A 21355-nucleotide genomic window follows, 5' to 3' on the forward strand; every position below is an offset into this window, starting at 1 on the left:
TCGGCATATTTACAAGTACTGGCATAAATTTCTGGCATATGTACATGTGTGTATATTCGTGCATATTTGCAAAACCCTTCATTGGTATGTGTTAATATGGCAGATACATTTTGAAAGCCCTCACCACTTTTGTTTGATGAGAATATTGCAGAGAATGTGGGGAATATTTGAGCAAGAGTATGACATTTTATACAAGCAGCTTATTCAGTCAAAGATGCATGCACTAGGGCATCATTTATTTTGCTAAACCTAGCTGGGTCAGAGGTCATAGAAAAAGAGCGTTAATTTGTGTATGCACAAGCAGTATATGAAGGAGAAGGTGAAAACCATCATGTTGTTGTACAGGCTGAATCAAGAGAAGACCTAGAGTGTTTGAAGCACAAATTCAGGGAGCTGTGTAACCCCCAGACAAATATTACATTAGAGAGGTATTTGGTTTACACAAGAGATTAGAAACCAGGGAAAACAATTGCAGCTTATATAACTGACCTGAGAAACAAAGCTAAAATGTGTCAGTTTGGTGACTTAAAAGATGAGTTCATGAAAGGCAGGCTTGTGTGTGGAATCAATAGTGCTGTGATGAGTATGATTTTGATTCGTGACAGTGATTTAATGTTAAGCAAAGCTATAGAGATTTGTCAAATCTATGAAGTTACAGAAAGGCACACAAGTATGCTTGCATGATGAGTATGGTTTCAGCAAGCTCTAGAGTAAATGTGTATAGTATGCAACACTTGGCAAACAGAAGCAGGCCTAAGCACATGCAGCCACAGCCCCTGTTGGTTCACCACAGAAACCACATAGTTTTCCAGCAAGTTCTAAGAAGGGTGCATGCTCAGTACAAGCATGAGTCAGCAAAACCCAAGTCCAACCTTATTGTTAACTGTCGTAATTGTAGAGCCAATCATGAACCTAAAGGAAAGAAATGCTTAGCATTTGGTCAGCAATGCCACAAGTATAAAAAAATGGAATCATTTTCAAAAATTTTGCAAATCAAGTAAGCCTCACACAGTTATAGAGAAAGGTAACTCAAGAAAGCAAACTGATCAAGCAGAATTGCAACAGTCCACTTTCTACATAGATGGTGTATCAGTAGTTGGTGAAAAGGTTGATGCAGTGAATTTGTTAACAAGAAATTAAGTGTTTTGTACTGTCCAGATCAATGGTAAATCCACAGATCTCAAAGTAGACACTCATTCAAAGTGTAATGCTATGTCAGCAGATACATTTGCAAAGCTGAGAGCTAATGAGCAACTCAATGTGGTCAGTTGTGCGAAACTTGTTGCTTATGGAGGTGAAGAAATTCAAACCGAAGGCTCAGTAGTACTTTTATGTTATTTGGTCAAGAACTGTTGCAACTTGTTATTTTATGTGGTTCAAAGACCTATGCCATCCTTATTGGGTTTCAAAGACAGTTTAAGAATGAATTTGCTTTCTTTTACCAAAGAAGTTCATCAAATAAGCACATGTCCTAGTTCTAGTTTCACCAAAGCCATTTTCTCAGAGTATGCTGATGTTTTCGATGACAAGTTGGGCAAACTTCCAGTTGTGTATTCTATGAAATTAGACCCAGAGGTCAGTCCAGTGGTCAGACCAGCAAGAAAAGTTTGGATAGCTATGCAAGATAAAGTCAAAGTTCAGTTGGATAAAATTGTGCAGCAAGGTGTGATTTGTCCAGTTACAGAACCAACTGAATGGGTTTTATCCATGGTAGCAGCTCACAAAAAAGGCTCAGACAAAGTCAGAATATGAATTTACCCAAGAGATTTGAACAAAGCATTGAAGAGGCTGCATCATCCAGCACGTACAGTCAAAGAGGTTGCAGCCCTAATACTGAATGCCACTGTTTTTTCTGTCTTAGATGCAAAGAGTTCATTTTGGCAAGTAATGCTTCATTGCAACTCTTCATTACTGACTATTTTCAGTACCCCATTTGGCAGATACAGATTCCTCAGGATGTCATTTGGAATACATTCTGCAAGTGAAGTCTTTTAGCATGCAATGGAGCAGATTTTTTTCAGGATATTCCTGTGCCATAATAGTAAATGATTTACTAGTTGGAGGCAATGGTGAAGCAGAGCATGACAGAAGCCTTAAGGGAGTTCTACACAGACCACATGAAGTGAACTTAAAGCTCAACCCTCTGAAGTGCAAATTCAGACTACCAGAAGTTACATATGTAGGTCATTTGTTTACTAGTACTGGCTTGCAACCAGACCTGTCTAAACAAGCAGCCATTCTTGAGATGCCAGCACCAGATAATGTTCAAGCTCTACAATGTTTTCTCTGTATGGTCAAATATCTAGGCAAGTTTATACAAGACTTCAGTGAGTTGAAGGCACCTTTGAGAGAGTTGGTATGCAAAAATATTACATGGTCTTGGTTAGAACAGCACCAGAAAGCATTTGATGACCTTAACTGGAAAATTGCCACTGAACCTACATTTAGATATTATGAAGTTAATAAGCCAGTAATCCTTTCCTGTGATGATTCAAAATTTGGTCTTGGTGCAATCATTCTTCAGGAGGACAGACCAGTAGACTATGCATCAAAAACTCTTACCCAAACTGAAATGCAGTATGCTCAAATTGAGAAAGACCTTTTGGCAATAGTGTTTGCATGTTCCAAGTCTCATGATTATATTTATGGTTGAGCTGTTCAGATTGAAACTGATCACCAACCTTTAGTTGCTATTTTAAAGAAGCCTATGCATTCTGCTCCAGCAAGATTACAAAGAATAATGCTCAAATTGCAAACGTAGAACTTCATAATTGTCTATACAAAAGGCAAACTTCTTTATCTAGCTTATACCTTATCCATATTGCCCAGAAATACCATGGAACAGTTTCATGAAGAGAATTTTTACTTTGACATCATGAAAGTGCATCATTTTTCTACCACAAGACTTGATGAGCTGGGAGATCATACAAAGACTGATCCAACTTTGCAAAAGCTCAATTAGTAGATTAATGTTGGATGGCGGTCAAAGCAATTTAATGTAACACCTGAAGTGCAACCTTATTATCCTTACAGAGATGAGATGTTGATGGAAGATTGCATTATATTCAAAGGTCCTAGAATTGCTGTCCCTACTTCCTTACAGCACGTATATCCAGATTTTGCAAGAAGGGCAAGAGGACTAGTATTTTGGCCTTCCCTAGCAAAAGACATTGATAAAGTACTTTCATCTTGTTCAGTGGGTAATAGTACTAAACCACATTTACAAAGAGAACCACTTCAGCTAAGCCAAGTTCCTGAACTACCTTGCTCAACAGTAGCCACTGACATATTCGAGTGGAACAATCATCATTACTTGTTATTAGTAGACTCTTACTCAAACTAGTTTGAGATTGATTTACTACCTAACCTAATATGCACTGCTGTTATTACTACATTGCAATGTCATTTCTCAGTCCATGGTAGTCCACACAAAGTTACTTCTGACAATGGTGCTCAATTTACTAGTCAGTTGTTTCAGAAATTTGCAAGAGAATGGGACTTTGTACATGTCATTAGTAGTCCTGAATATCTGCAGTCAAATGGTCTAGCTGAACGTGCAGGTCAGAGTGCAAAGCAATTACTTGAGAGGTCAAAGTGTGCCAATATCGATCTCTATTTGAATTTACTTAATCTCAGAAATATACCTCATGATGATATACTTGGCTCACCTGCTCAGAGACTTCTATCTAGGCAAACCAGAACAATATTGCAGTTCCAGTTTGTTGAGGCCTAAAGCTAAGAACAACAAGGCAGATGTTTTCATCCATTGAAAGAAGGAGAGACAGTGAGGGTACAAAGGTTTCGACTGGATTGGTCAAGTTACAGGTATATGTTCCAAGCCGAGATCCTACTTTGTAGAATCTGAGGGTGTGGCGTACAGGAGAAATCAGAATCGATATTGCAGCATTGCTCCTCTGATACAGACTCCAGATCTCAGAGAAACCTAGACAATGTTCCTGTTCCAGAATGTGTCTTGACCTCTACTTCCATTTCTGATGATGTTCCTGATGTCCCAAAAGTTGAACATTCCACAGAGACAGTCCCAGTTGCTAAATCTGATTCTAATTTCTATGTCACATGATTTGGTCATATTTGCAGACCTAGTGTGAAATACACAGCGACCTGGACTTAACTATATATATGCGTCTTTAATTCTGTATATTGGCATGACCAAGAATTATTTATATTGACTGTATGTCAATTACTGTTTTCAACATTGCATGACGTATTTGTCAAAGAGGGAGGATGTAGAACAGAATGTGTGCTGTGTCTTTAAGAAGTGTGTGAAGGACTGAATGTACATGTATAAATAGTGAGCACATGCTATACTCAGTGCCATTTTGAGAGTGCAGCCAGAGAGTGAACATGTATGAATGTAATAGCTTGTCTGTTTATAAGTTTACCCAAGTTAAATTATTAAGCCTCAATCCTGATGTGTTTGTATATAATAAAGCTGCTTGAACAGGACCTACAAAATTTCATCTATTGCATCCTGACTAGATGATCGACAATACTGTTCACATTTAAAGCAAACATTTTCAGCTTTTAAGAACAGTTAGTATAATAAAATGTTTACCCCGTTCCTTTCTTATTTTCTCTAAGCATTATATTTTTGAATTTTCTTTTCCTTTTTTTATCTCTTTATCTCTTTTCCCTGTTGACTTCTTTTTATTTCTTACTGTGCGCCAATCAGCTTCTTTCTCGTTTGTCTCCTTTGCTTCTTTTTCCTTGTTACTTTCTTTAACTTCATGTATGAGCTCCCTATCAGTCATATCTTTTTGTACATTTTCTTGTATAACAGATCTTTTCTGTCTCTTTCTCCTGTATCACTTCATTTTCATATTCATCTTCTTGCACATTCATTTCACATTCTAGCCATGGATGACCAGTAATGCCACTTATTTGCACTTTAAATCACATTTTTTCCATTATGTCCTGTTTTACCACATAATTAACATCTTTTTTATCACATTCATTGATTAAATGGTCATTTTTTTCCACAAAAGTAACACGTCTTTGGTTGACCTCTGTATTTCACTGAGCATTAATAATACTAGGTACATGCACTACATTATCATTTTCCACTTTCAGTATTACTCCACATTCCCATCCTCCAGTCCATAGTCCACTTTCATCATATATTTTTGTAGTGTCCGTTACTTCTTTACATTACATCTTTACATATAGTTAACAAATGTTCTTTCAATTCTTTTGCTTCAACTTCACTTCTAAACTGGATCGTTATTCTTTTTCATTTGTCTGTACAAAAGCTTGCACCACATATTCTGACCATGGATAAATATTTTGCTTTTGCTCATATGCACCCAAAATAATTGCCATGGCCTGCCCAGTCTCAAATATCAAGTTACAAAAGATATGTTTATTAATTAAAATGAATGCTCTTACCTCTTTTCCTTTGACACCCAGAGGTGCTATGACAGAGTCCCAAACCTCATACCTGTCCAAACTTTCTTCTTTTTTACTGCTCAGATGTATACTTCTTTTTTTGTTTATTTTATCTCTTCTTTCTTCTTTGCTCCTTCTCCAACAGTTTGTGAATACATTTTTGTCTGTAGAACTTTTTCTGGCATAGCCTCTTCTTCTCATTTTTCTTCTATTTTTTTTCCATGATGTTGCTCCATGAAATTGCTGCTCCACTTTTTGCCTCACTTTCTTACCATTTCTTCCAAATAATCATCCTAAACGTGCCCACCCCCCATTGGAGGGTTGTAATTATGCATTTTTCAGAGGTAACTGTCTTTCCTTCAAACAATTTCCTCTGAAATTTTTCCTCTGACTCCGTCTCAGTTACAGCAACAATCTTCTTTTCCTCCACTGTCACCATTTTCTCTGTACTCACATCATCAAAAAAAAAAAAAAAAAAAACTTCTGGTAGCAATTCCACCATTTCAGCTCCATTTTCAGCATAAGCTAAATCAGCCATGTTTTCTCCTTCTTTCTCCTGGCTGCCTCTGTGCCTGGACAGGAAACAGGAAGTCAGGATGTGTACCACACAAAGCCTTCCCCTAACCACCAAGAGTAGGGTTTTTTATTGATATATACATTGCATATTATTTACATGTTTACATAGTTACATTATTTACATCTATTTACAAATCTCCATATATTATAAACTTCAATGTAAGCATATCCCTCCTCTCTTTTATCCACAACCAAAACATCATTTTTTTTCAAAATATTTATCAAAGTCCATTTTCCATTGTATTTAATTTCATTTAGTCTCGCATTCCATATAGTCCATGAAGCATAAAATATTACTCTCTCCATTTTCTTCACATCTTCCTGTTTTTGTGCACAATAATGAGGAAATTCTATTATGTCCATATTTATTTGTATAATTTTAACAAACTCTACCCTATTATCTTTACATTTTTCTTTCCACAAATTATTAACTCTTTCACATTTCAAAACACATGCTCCATAGTCTCAAGCTCTCCACATTTATTGCATAGTCTATCTTGCTTTTTTGAATGGCATATTTGCCTTAACTTACAATTTTCTAATAGACAATCTCCATAAAAAGAATTACATTCTTTAATCTTTTTATACTTATTATATCTCATCATTATGGCTTTTTTCTTATCTATTGCTAAATCTTTCCATGGATCAAAACAATAAAATGCTTTCATAATACTTAAGTACCGTTCCTTTTTATTTTTCTCACATATATTCTTTTTTATTTTCTATAACACAATTTTGTTTTGTTACTCTTTCATTTCTTCATTCACAGCACTTTTACTTCATTTTTAACTTCCATTCCTTCTCACAATTCCTTGTATTTATAATATAGTATCATTTCTATCAAGTTTTTATTTTCCTTCATAATTCCTTTTAATACCTTATATAAAATTAAAGCTGCTGCATGTACTATTAGGTTTATTAATCCCACATCTCCTTACTCTCCTTTCATATAAAGAATCCCTCTCTTGACTGGATTCAATCTAGAGCCCCATATAAAAGAAAATATAATCATCATTATTTCTTTTTCATACTTAATAGGAATCATATAGATGTTAGCGACATACGCATTTTTTCCTATTACCGTGCTGTTCAATGTGTGCTTTTTTAACATGAAAATCTATATGATTTCCAAAAAATAGTCACATCCTTTACTTCTTTGAGTACATTATTCCATTGTTGTTGTCTGTATCCATTCCTTCAAAATGTTATTCCTAATATAGCTATATATATCTTTCATTGAACTCAGCACCTCCTATCATACCTTCAAAACCAAATCCTTTACTTTTCTCCTTAATTATACTTAAACCAATGTTTGTAATTTATACTTAAATTTTCATTTACTTTTTCCACGCATGTTTTATTTTTAACAATTAATACATCATACACATAATCATACATTATTGGCAATTGTACTTCCTTCATCATTTTGTATCCACCACTTATTGTCATTTTATTAATTTCCTTCACTATTATATTCATAACTAATGAGAAAATTACACTACAAGCTGAGTGGTTGCTTTATTCCACATTCTATTTTCATTTCTTCCCCAATCCAGCCATTTACATTTAGTTTCACATAGTTCTTTCATAAACAGATTTTATTACTTCTAATATTTTTTGCTTACATTATATGCCTGCAAAATTCACCATAATGATTTCTATTGAATATTATCACATTTTTATTTATGATGTCATTAATTATTTCTCTTACTATCCATAATAACTCTTGACTTCCTTTTACTTTTCTTCCAAGTACATTTTGGTTATATATTCTATCCATTTTTTGTAACCTTTTTGTTATTATTCTCATAAAAAACTTTATAATCCATATTATTTAATAAGTCTCCAATTTCTTCTATCTCCTCTTTATTTCCTTCTTTAAATATAAATTGTATAACTCCTGTACATATCTCTTTCTCTTTAATTCTAGTTTCTAACCATTAATTCATAACTTCTATAAAAATTATTTTTTGCCACTCTTTCATTTCTTTATACATACCATATTTGATTCCGTCCAGTCCTGTTGCAGAATTCATGCTATCTTTTAGAATTTTGTTCAATTCTTTCATAGTTATTTTTTTGTTCTAAATATTCATTATCTTCCTTATTTAATTTTTCACCTTTATAAATTTGTTCTATGTTTTCTTCTCTTTTAATAAATAATTCCAATGCATATTCTTTATTTTGTATGTTCCTTCTTGCTGTCTTATTTGCTTACCTTCTTTATTTTTTAATCCTCTTATTATTTTTCCTTATTTTGTTATTTTACTAAAATATGGTGCTACCTATTCTTTCTTTCCTTGTAAACAATATTTTTGTTTATATAACACATTAATTTTAATTTAATTCAATGTATATATTTCTCTTTCTTTTTCATAAAAGTAATTGTTCTTCTCTAAGTCTCTAAATATTTCTTAACCTAATATCTTATATCTCTCTTTTTCTTTTCTTCTTTTCTTCTTTATACATTCTAAAAATATTTTTTTATATTTCTTTTTAAATCTAAGCCACCAAACAGTCCAGTTCTTATAAAACTCCCTCATATTCATATGATTTTTCCATAATTCCACAAGTTCTTTTTTCTCTTCTAAATCTAATTAATTTTCATTAATTTTCTTTATTCCCTTTCCTATTCTGATATATTCTTCATTTTCCTGTACTTCAACCCATATAGCCACATGATCTGAAAATCCAGCATACTTAATTCCTTTTTTATAACTTTTAAACTATTGGATATTAAAAAAATAATCAATTTTTCCTAATTTCATTCTTTTTATAGGTTCAGTGGTTATTCTCCCATACACTTAACTTTCCACTTCTCATAATTTCTTTAGCCATTTTAACATCACAATTGCTCTTATTTTTCCTTAAATTACATTTAAAATCACCCGCTACTATTATGTCCATATTTACACAAACATGTTCAAGAATATTTTTAAACAACATTTCTCCCTTTTTTGTTACATATGCATATAACGCTATAAATCTATACACATATTTTTTTCCATTTCATGTTTATTATGGTAATTCGTCCTAATTCCACTTTGGTTACATCTAATATTACAGCTAATATTTTAATGCTTTTTTGATACAATATACGTATGGCCGAGCATGTTTATTTCCCCATGCTCCAAACTATTACACCATTCCAAAGTTTTTCAGTTTGTGTTCTTTCTTCCTCTGTTAATAATATGATATCCTCTAAAACAATAATATGTACATCTCCTGCAGCACACCATTGTAATATACCTAGTCTCCTTTTCATACTGTTCACATTTAAACTTATTTATTTATTTATTTATTTATTTATTTATTAATGGAAAAGTCCACTAGATCCACTGGGTTAGAGACCCATTTTCAGTGGAGGACCAGGGAGAAAAACTCCACAAAAAGTGAGATACAGAGACTAATATCGTTGAAACATGGGTGTTACAGAGAGCTTAAAAACATGAATAAGGTTAAATATAATAGTACAGAATTCAAATACAATACAAATACAAGATAAACTACAGTAATACAAAATTCAAAATACAATACAAAGATTCAGATGCAGTAATACAACAGTTCAGAAATGAGTTCAGCAAAGGAGAGTTTTACAATGGATAAAGGTAGTAAAGATATGAAGAGTATGGTTAAGTGTTTATGGTGGTTCGGATGTAACTGGGCAGGAACAGATTAGATTGTTGAGATAATGGTCTTTTAGTGGAGTTTTAAAGGATTTTAAAGAGTCTGGTTGAATGATGTGGGAAGCCAGGGCATTCCAAAGTTTAGCAATGCTGTGAGAGTATAAGCTTTGACTGGCTCTTTTGTTAGGTTTGGTTGCACTTAACTGGTGCTTGCTGGCAGACCTCAGGTTACATGTTTGGATGTATGATTGCAGGATAGGATGGAGTGCTGGGCAGTTGTTAGGTCTAAATATTAGTTTGTGAGCAAGTGTTAGTTGGGTGTACTGTAGGTAGTGGGGGAATTCAAGCCATTTCAGTTCAGAGATGGCTTGGCAATGGTGTGAGTGGTTGGTTATCCCTGAGGCAATTTTAGCTATTTTATAGTAGCAGGATTGAAGTTTTTTTGGAGAGAGATGTGTGGAGGATAGTAAAAATGGGACTTCCATAGAGGAGGGAAGGGATAGGCAGAGTGTTAGCAAGTTTCAATTTAGTTGAATTATCCATATAGAGTTTGTGACTGTAGAGTTTCCCTAGCTTAAAGTGATTTTTTATAGTATTAAGAATATGCTGCTCAAAGGTGAGTTTGTCATAAATAATTGTGCCTAACAATTCTGCTGTCTTAACTATTTTAATTTTGGTATTGTTCAGTGAGAAAACCTTGAACTCTGAGATAGGTAGTTTTGTTAAAAAAGGAGGAGTTTGGATTTTTTGGGATTCAGTAATAGTTGGGCATCATGTAGCCAAGTCTCAATAGATATAAGGGTATTCTGAGTAAGTGTTTGGAGAGCAGAGAGATTGGTGGAAATGGAGATGATGGTTGAATCATCGACATATTGAATGAGTGTGCTATGCTGGCAAGCTTTGTGAAGATCATTTGTGAATATATTGAATAGCAATGGCCCCAAAATAGATCCTTGTGGGACTCCTGTGTTATTGGGCAGCTATTCAGATTGTTTGTTTTGCCACCTAACAGACTGTTTTCTATTGTTTAGGTAGCTTGTGAACCATGTTAAGGAATTAACGGAACAGCCTAGATTTTCTCATTGTTGCACCAGTTCGGAGTGTGACACTGTGTTGAAAACCTTGAATAGGTCTAGTAAGATGACTGAGGTAAGTAGGCCTGTATCCAGGGCTTTACTCACAATGTCAGTAAAAGAGAGTAGAGCTGCAACGGTGCTGTGTGCAGGCTGGAATCCGTGTTGGGTAGGTGCAAGGAGGTTATTGTTAGATAGATGTTTTAGAACTTGGTTATGTATGCATTTTTTCTAAAATTTTTGATAACGGAGAGAGTATAGCAATAGGATGATAATTGGAGAGATCATGGGTAATTTCACCTTCATGTAGTGGAGTAATGATGGAATTTTTCCAGAGTTGGGGGACATAAGACTCAGTGATGGAGCAATTAATGAGTATGCTGACTGGGTATGCTATAACTTTGTCTGTGGAATGTAGATATTCCGATGAAAGATTGTCTGAGGAGAGGAAGCAGGATTTTAGTTTATTGAGAAGTTTGAGTACCAGAGAGGTGGATACTGGCTGCATGGAGAAAGGAGGAGTAGAAGTAGCAATAGGAGAAGTGCTGTGGGTAGGTAAAGGAAGAGAGCTGGGGTTAACCTGAGTGAGATTACAAGGTGCTGGTTTATGACAGTTGGGGTCAGTTTTAGGAGAGTAGTCTTTTAGCAGATTTTGGATGGTATTGATAAAGTGAGAGTTAAATGAATTAACAATTTGTTGTGGGTCTTTGTCAGCATAAGATGATGGGTTCTGTGAGATCCCAGGATTGAGGAAATTGATTTCCAGAACTTTTTTGGGTTATGTTTTTGGCCAGATAGTTGTGTAGAGAGGTAGTTTTTCTTATCATTAAGTATTAGTTTTTGGCCTTATTTCTGAGTTGCTTGTAAGTAATTTCATTTAGTGAAGTCTTGTTTTTATGCCATTCTTTCCATGCTCAATCTCTAGAAAGGAGAGCTTGTTTAGTATATTTAGTTAGCCAAGGGACGTGATTATGTTTTATCTGTTTGACGTAAATGGGGGCTAAGCTATTAAGTGTATCAAGAAATCGTTTATTGAAATAATTAACAGCATCATCCCCAGTGGTAGTATTTTTAGAGTGGTCCAATTGTGAGCCTTTAGGTTATTTAAAAAATAATTTTGTTTGAAGTTGGTAAGGTTATTGTTCTTAAAGCTAATATTTTCAGCTTTTAAGAACAATTAATATAATAAAATGTTTATCCCTTTTCTTTCTTATTTTCTCTAAGCATTATATTTTTGAATTTTCTTTTCCTTTCATTAACTGTTTTCTCTATTGAATTCTTTTTATTTCTTACTGTGCTCTAATCAGCTTCATTCTCACTTGTCTCTTCTGTTTCATTTTCCTTGCTAATTTCTTTACCTTCATGAATAACCTCTTTATCAGTTACATCTTTTTGTACATTTCCTTGTATAACACATTCTACTATCACTTTCTCCTGTATAACTTCATTTTCATATTAATTTTCTTGCACATTCATTTCACATTCTAACCATAAATGACCAGTATTACCACATTTATTGCACTTCAAATCACATTTTATTTTACATTATGCTCTGTTTCACCACATAAATAATATATATTTTAAATCACATTCATTGATTAAATTATACTTTTTTTCCACAAAATTTGTCTTTGGTTGACCCCTGTGTTTCACAAACCCCCTATTACCATGAACATTAATAATACTAGGTACGTGCATAACATTATCATTTTCCACTTTCAGTATTACTCCACATTCCCATCCCCCAGTCCATAGTCCACTTTCATCATATATTTTTTAGTGTCCGTTACTTCTTTACATACTTCTTTACATATAGTTAGCAAATGTTCTTTCAGTTCTTTTGCTTCAACTTGAGTTCTAAACTAGATCATTATTCTTTTTTTTTGTTTGCCTGTAAAAAGCTTGCACCACTTATTCTGACCATGGATAAATATTTTTCTTTTGTTCATATGCACCCCAAAAAATTTCCATGGCCTGCCCAGTCTCAAATATTAAGTCACAAAAAGTGTCTTTATTAATTAAAATTAATGCTCTTACCTATTTTGCTTTGATACCCAGAGGTGCTATGACAGAGTCCCAAACCTCATACCTGTCCAGACTTTCTTTGTTTTTACTGCTCAGATGTACTGTATACTTCATTTTTGTTCCTTTTATTTCTTCTTTCTTCTTTGCTCCTTCTCCCTGAGTTTGTGCATAAGTTTTTGTCTCTTGAACTTCTTCTGGCAGAATCTCTTCTTCTCCTTTTTCTTCTTCTATTTTCTCCATGATGTCACTTCATGAAATTGCTGCTCCACTTTCTGGTTCACTTTGGTTTACCATTTTTTTCCAAATAATCATCCCGCAATTCCCCCCCGATTGGAGGGTTGTAATTATACATTTTCGGAGGTAACTGTCTCTCCTTTAAACAATCTCCTTTCAAAGGTTTTCTTCTGAATCCATCTTTATTACAGCTAAAATCTCCTTTCCTTCAATGTCACTGTTTTTTCTGCACCCAGAGCATCAGAAAAAAACTTCTGGTAGCAATTCTACAATTTTAACTACATTTTCAGCAAAAGCTAAATCATCCATGTTTACTCCTTGTTCCTCCTGACTGTCTCATGCCTGGACAAGAAACAGGAAGTCAGGATGTGTAACACACAAAGCCTCCTCTGACTACCAACAGTAGGAGAAGTTCCCAGGTGTCTGGACAAATATCCTGTAGTCAGTATGAATACCACCAAATCTTCCCTAAAAGGAGCCCAATGGCCTAATGGGATTAACCTGGTCAACAAAAAGTATAAATAAATTATGGTTGCCACCATATCTCAGTTATTTCATTATATCTTTGTACTCTATTTTAATGCATCATAGGTTCACAGGTATATACTAGGCTAATGAACATCAGTGCCTTCATAAGCCTAGCCAAGCAACCCAACCCAACTGTGTCCCTATGTATATTGGGAGTTTATTAGGAAGTCATAAGATAATTAGTAAGTTCCTAAGGGTTACAGGGGTGTATGTTAGCTTGGGCATAGTTACTGACTGCCTCTGTTTATCAGAGACATGGGGGCTGGACCCGGGTGAATTTCTGATTTTGCATCCATTGTCAACATTATGCTTAAATAGAGTTAGGTATGGAATCTGCTAATCAGTATCATTAAGTGGGTATGGTTATTATATTCCGGAGGGGGCTGCTGGTGTAAAGTGATCTAGGAGTTTTTTTTCCCAGAATCCATTTCAAGCCCCCTTTAAATGAATCATGCTAGACACAAGTTTTTTTTTGTTTGTTTGTTTATCTTCCATGTAAACAGAATGGCAGTAGTGTGTGTTGCAGACATCTTGCACAGTTTCTAGAACTTTTCATTTTCACTTTTCTTTTTGCTTGAATTACTCAAATATGTGTTCTAAGGGCAGCTCTTAATTACTTCTTTAATGATTGTGTCTTTCGGCTTTTCCTGGTTAGGTGTCGCCACAGCGGAACTCCAGTCCGCTAATGATTGGCAGTAGATTTTTACATGCCAAGTTGCCGGCCCTGACGCACAACCTTTGAGGTACGCCCATTCACACATGTCTCCACAAAGAAGATGCTCTAGCTGAGAATCGAACAGGACAACGTCTTACTGTGAGGCGACAACGCTACCATGGTAGTTGTAAATGCTCAACAAAATAAACTTGCTACTGTATGTTTTAAGGCTTACACTGTTTATTCCAAGTGCTGGCAGACCCTCTCCCACATTCTTCCTGACGTGAAAAAACTATCATTGCAATCCAGGAACTGTTAACTGACCCACTCTTGCTTCTACTTGAAAGAATGTCTAGCAGACATTTAAACTACTCTACTATTCACCAGTGTCTGCAGTGGAAGATAAGTGTTTTATCTTGAATGTTGGCAAAATGTGCTGTATTTGTTTAAACATGTTTTCCTTACAGTGCAGCACAGAATAAAATAACTCCAACTTTCTGTTCTTGAATTTGGGTTAAGAATATACATTTTTTCTTTCTACTGAAGCAAAAATGTCTCTGCGCCTGACTTTTCTCACCTGTGTTGAATTTCTATCTAAACTCTTGACTTTTACACTTTCACATACCAACACTGCATCCAAAACATAATCTTTGAGCATGACAAATTAGTAGTTTTTCTGTGTTTTGAACATTGCCATGATTGATAAGATTATGATATTTAATGTCTCTTTCTTAGGGAAATGGTCTTTCATTTTTAACATTGAATTATGGCTGAGTTGTTACCATGTATCATGCATTATATACTTTACTGGTATGGTATTTGGTGTTTTCTCCCCACATATACTATTTTCCCCACCAGCTAGCTACTGTGCCCCTATTGTGCACAGGCATGAAAAGGAACCTGGAGCTGACATTGATGGTAGTGAGGAAATATACTGGCTCTGTAGAGCATGTCTAATTAGTTTTTTATGGAGTTTTATATATGCAGGTCAAATTTGAGGTTGTCATCCACTATTATTACTGATGTGATAGGTGACTTTGATAATAATGCTAGTTACAGAGAGTATTTTGAAGTTATTTTTTTTGTGAGAGAATGATTTGGGAAAGAAAAGTGATTGTTTTTTTTTTTGGGGGGGGGACTTGAGCATGAGCTGTGACTTAGCCATTTTCTATAGCTGTGAAAGCTTCTCAAGTGATGTGTTGGAGGAGATATGCTGAATTGCTATATTGTCAGATTGTCATATGAACATGCGAACGTGGAGTCTGTGTGCTGTATTAGTGAAGCATGTTGGATGGATGCATGGAGTGTGTTGTTGAGAATATTTAAGAGAATCTAGTTTGAAGAATGACAGTGGTAATTAGGAGGAAGGGGGATAGTGCAGAGTGCCATTTCACTGGTTGATATCTATAATTCAAGTAGTTTTTGAAGTATTGGGGCATAGACAGTGATAATCCGAGTGAGGACATCTGAAGTAGGAGTTCGCTATGGTGAACTGTATTGATGGCCTTGGACAGGTCTATGAATAAGGACAATACTAGTTTGCCACTGTCCCTGGCTTTGTTGACTGTATTTGAGAAGGCTAGAAGTGCAGTACCAGTATATGATATGGACAGAAACTACATGGACAGGGGTTAGGAATTTTTCCTGAGTGAGATATTTTAGCAGGTGTTTTTGAAAACATTTCTCTAATGTTTTGGAGAGGGAGGTTAAGATTGCCATGGGGCTAAGGTTTATAATATCTGCTAAAGTGCCAGCTTTGTGGAGTGGGATGATGTGAAATATTTTCCAGGGGGAAGGGACCTGGGATTCCTGAATGGACCTATTTATAATGATGAAAACTGGATAGGCAATATTATTAGCTGCCACTTTTCAGACAGTCACTTGGTAGGTTATCAACAGAGGTGGAGCAGAGTTTGAATTTCCTTATGAGTCACTTTCTAGAGGCTGTAGGTTTTAAAAGGCGAATGTGGAGCCACTGGTTTGAGGCTGTTGGACAGTGGTGGGAATGGAAGTGTGAGAGTCCTTACTAATGTAGGCTCTATTGTTTATAAAATAAAAATTGAAATGTATGGCAGTTTCAAGTGGTGTATTGTTTGGAGAGGGGTTGGGATTGCATTTCTGTCCAGAATACAATATTTATTTAATAGATGACCAGATTGCTTTAGGATTGTCATGCTATTATTTTGAATATGGTTATATGTTTTTTGGTCTACATTTATTTATTTATTTATTTATTGCTTGATTGTGGAGCTCTCTATAATGCTGGAGAGTTTGTGGGGTTTTATGTATTTTCCATTCTTTCCATGCTTTGTCTCTGACCTGCATTATGATTCTAATATTTGTGGACACTCAATTTGCTTTATTTGTTTTTATTCTTTTATTTCTAGGGGGTACAAGGTTTTTTATGATGTTGAGGAAAATTGGATTAAATTTACTTACAGTATCATCCAGTGAGAGGCATTTTAGAATATTCCAGCTAATCGATGAAAGCATTAAAGAATGAAAGTTTCTGTTTTAATGCTAGATAAGGTAATTGATAACAAGCTGTCCTTTGTCCCCTGTGTATCTGCCATAATTAGGAAATTATTCTACCTTTCCTAATTAATTTCCAAGACAATATCTTATAGTCATAATACCTCTCAATTCATCCCTCATGAGGACCATTATCAAATATAGTTACCATCTTTGGAATATACCTTTCGGAACACCCTGTCCAACTTGAAAGGCTTTAAAATTTTTCAAATGAGAAAATCATAGAACTATGCTCTTAAGTTATCAGGATAAAATGAAAACCTTCTCACTATATTGCATCTAATATAGGGTCCAGCATGGCATCTTTGCTTAGCCTTCCATTAGACTTTTATCTTTGCAAAACTGGCAGTGCCATGAATACTCAAACCAGGGACCACAGAATTCACTGCCACATAAATTGGACCTGCTATTGTAACCTTGGATTTGGTCATACTAGTTTGTTGCCTGCATAAAAAGTGCCCACTGAATGGATTGTTGTATATTTGGCCAGAGGGAGGAGAAGGTGCTTTGCTCCCACTGTAAAAAAAAAAAAAAAAAAAAAAAAAAAAGTTGAGGTTGCTGGTCTCAACCAAATGGTAAGCACACCTGTTGGTAATTAGAGGTTTGCTATTTCACCTGCAATATAAGTTTGAAAGGTGGGAGAAAAACAGATCACCTGGAAAAACCCACATGGACACAGGGAGGAGATGCAAACTCTGTACAAAAGGCAGCACAGCTAAAAATGAAGCTGTGCAACCAAGCTATACAAGGCAGTAGAACTAATTGCTGTACCACTGTGCTGCCTTCACAGGCAAAACTATTTTTTTTTTCAGTAAAGTTTGCAGCTTATGTACATACACATCTTCCAATACATGTGCAAAAATGTATTGTGAGTTTTAGTGACTTGTTATAAATGTAGTTGTTTATAATAGACAAATATTGTATATTATGCAAAATAAAGGAGATTCACCTTGCCAGACCATTTAAATTATAAAAAAATAATACCAGCACTAGTTTAAAGATAATTTATAATCACTCCACCATTCATATCAACATGAGCTTTAGTGATGCTGCATGTGACCAAAACCTTACATCTTCAAGACTTTTAATGTCTTCATTGTCATGGTTATTCTTTCAGTTTTATCTAAAGACACATGATCCTGTAGGACAACAGCAGCCCAGAGATACTCACAGAGACTGATTATAAAACGTATTAAATTATCATTCCTTTTCAGGCAGTTCAGATATAATTAATTTTAGTCTTCAGTAGAGTTAAATATAATGTCTTACCACCCACTCCCACTGTCATTTCAAGTAATTTAGTACTGCAAACTTAAATACTTTTCTTTCCACAGGTGAAATGAAAACTCAACAGCAAACAAGGTGAGTGTAGTTTTATTGCTGAAAAGAAAATACTGCTAATTCAGAAGTAGAAATACTTAAGACAAGGAGTAAATATTTTTCCTACCTAGCAGACAAAATATACATGAATTACTAGAGCACCATCAGTAACAGCTCCCTGTCAACATTTAGCCTATCTGACTGGTACAATCCTTGGTGTGAATAGTTTTATAATACTGGCCAAGAAATGGGCTGCAACTCTTGAAGACCAGAGTATGTAAAATGGGTATGTAAGTCTGCACCAGCTGCACCAACAGTATCTGATAAACATGCATGTGGTCTCTCCAGCTTCACTGCTGCAAGCGAATTAACATTTGAATGGTAAATTGGTCTTAAGGTTGTATTATAAATGCATATAACTACATCAGGTAATACCCAACATCTGTCTTACTGAAGTAAGATTGATACTGTATTACTACAGCTCACAGTGGTGATCAGGATTTCACCCACTTCAGACTGATTCCAGTGCCATCCAGTAAAATATTACTAACAGTACTTGAAACTTGACCACACACACGGAGACACACACAGACACACACACATGCATGTGTGGATGTCTGAATGCACACACACACACACACACACACACACACACACACACACACACACACACACACACACACACACACACACACACACACGCATGCATGCACTCACACACACAGACACACATATGCATGCACTCACACACACAGACACAGATATATACACACATGCACAGACACACAAGCATGTGGATGTGTGGCTGCACACACACACACACACACACACACACACACACACACACACACACACACACACACACACACACACACACACATCACACATATGCAAGCATGTGGATGTGCGCATGCACACACACACACATACACATACATGCACACTCGCACATACACACACACTCATACACATACACACATTATTTTCCAAGAGGGGTTACTGAGATCTCTCCAGTACCAACATGCATTTCTTGTCTTTATTGTAAGGCTGTCACCAGACAGACCACTAGTGTATCAAAATACAGTTACTGTTTAGCCTTAAAATAAGCCAACCATTGAATATTTGTATGGCAGCAACAACTCACGTGGTAACTCTGAATGGCAAAAGGTAACCGGTAGTAGTGCAACATTTCATTGCACATACCCTTAAGGTAGAAACTGAAAAATAAGTAAATCTCCAGGCATAGTATTTAAAATTTAATAAAGAAAAAACTATTTTCTTGAAATAAAAATAAGCACTGTACTTAGTAAAACTGAATCTATGAGCAACTCTAAAGTTGCACAAGAAAAATACAAAACAAATGTGTTTAAGGAGACAGATGGCATAAAGAAGAATTCTGACTGCAGTCTGTCTGAACTTGCTTCTATTAATAATGAAATGAGTTTATATCTATATCTTCCTTAGAAATACACAAAGTAGTTATATAATTGCTACTGGCAAAATCAGAAACCAGTTTAAGTTTTGTTCTGAAACGCAATCCACCTGCACAGTTCAACAGTAAGATACTATCTCACTGAACAGTTGTTTTGTTCTCTCACTAAAAGAGTCCAAATCTATTCTTACTGTCTGTTTTAAAATTTGGATGAAGCTTTTCCAAATTCTGTAATCTGTTAACTGTGGGAGGAAGGGTCCATCAAGCAAGTGCTCAAATAAAATAATGCATATTTTTTTTTGGCCTAGGACACTGCAAATGTGTGCATGCTTGGGATTAATAAATATTTGCTGTACAGCTGCTCAGGGCTTGCATGTGAGTCTTGCACCACACAATGGCATAAATGCATATTTCACATGAATATCCAGGATGTAGTAGTTCACAGCACTTAATCCTTCTGAGTCCTAATATAATAACAGCTAACTGAGTCGATGCCATTGTACATAGCAGGACAGAGCATGCAGAATATTCAGAGTCTAGCATGCATTTTCAGTGGTGCTTCCTAACTAAAGTAACATGATAATATAAGGCTAGTCTACGTATGATCCAAGCAACTGTTTGTGACAACATATGGTGCTCCATGCCAGTAAACAGCACAGCATTCCTCTGTAGTGCATTATAGGAATACACTCCAAGAGGCATCAGAAATCACATAGTCACTATAAAATAACACATCTACCATTGTGATTGTTATATTAGGAAGAAAATGGGTGCATAAGGCAGTATGAAAGGTGGCTACAGTGAGCAGAAGAAAAGACACAGGTGAAACAAATAAGACAGAGGTGGGGGGCATAGGGTATATTTTGTAGGGTTAGCCTTTTTCACTTATACTTTCTTTTCTTTTCTTTTTATTTATTTACTTTGCTTTTGTTTACCAGGTTTGTACAAATAATTTAGTCAAAAAACCCTTTTCAGCATATGCCTGGGGAGAAACAATCCAACATATTACAAATGTTTTTAAACAGACATTCTGTATTATATATTGTGATTATATGGGCTAGTGCCAGCATAGCTAGCTGGAGTTTTATAAAGAATGATATTCTTTGAATATCACACCAATGTGTACAAAATGCTTGTGTTTCAAATGTATTGGAACTGTATGGCATTTGAATATCAAACTCATTTGTGCAGATGCCTATGTTACAAATGTATTAGAATGGCATGGCATTTGAATACCAAATTGACTTGTACAGATGCTTATGTTACAAATGTATTAGAACTGTATGGAATTTGAATACCAAAATGTATTTGTAAAGTTGCTAGTATTGAAAAATATATCAACAGTGGGGCTTGCTGGACAAAGAAGGAATATACATGTGAGACAGCTTGCAATCACTTACGCTAATTGCAGAAAGTCAAACGGTTGATGTGTGAACACACGATTCTCAAGGGGTAGGAAATCGAACTGAAAGAGGTCGAACAAGGTTAGTTGAGACTGTGGAGGGAGGTCACACTTCAGTGAGGAACAGGGAAGTAGCCCATTTCCTCACCGCAGTGCAATGTTGGAGTTGTTATATTTAAATAGGGGGTTTGGGGGCAAAGCCCCCACATGGGGGGGTGCAGAGTGCAAAGCCCCCCTGCTAAATAGTAGATGTTAGCTGAGTCCATTGGGTGGAAGACTGTAATATTGAAAATGATGAATAGACATTCCCATTTTCAACATTCCGGTCTTATGGTGTCATAAGATTTCTACTTTATTTTTCAGTGTAGTCACTGTTCGACTGCATCAGTTTCGAACATACCATGGTAAACCTGTGAAACTGTATGTATATGTGATAGAGAAGGACACTGGAAGAGAAGCAGTTAACCTAAGTCTAGTTAGTTTTTGAAAATCCTTGAAATTGAATTAGCTGTAGAGCCATAAACATAGCAACACACAGTGCTGAAT

At 35.4% G+C, this 21355-nt stretch overlaps 1 protein-coding gene across 1 annotated transcript in view; it reads left to right on the forward strand.

The window, feature by feature from the left end:
• The window catches only part of LOC122790392 (integumentary mucin C.1-like), a 533572-nt gene that overhangs the window by 196158 nt on the left and 316059 nt on the right, over window positions 1-21355 (forward strand). The window contains exon 5 of the mRNA XM_044057913.1: window positions 17990-18017. Coding sequence (XP_043913848.1) covers window positions 17990-18017 — 28 coding nt within the window. The remainder of the gene's footprint in view (window positions 1-17989; window positions 18018-21355) is intronic.

This window comes from Protopterus annectens, chromosome 16.part0 (assembly GCF_019279795.1).
Source record: "Protopterus annectens isolate FY-2018-M chromosome 16.part0, PAN1.0, whole genome shotgun sequence".
In the NCBI taxonomy this organism is placed as follows: Eukaryota; Metazoa; Chordata; order Ceratodontiformes; family Protopteridae; genus Protopterus; species Protopterus annectens.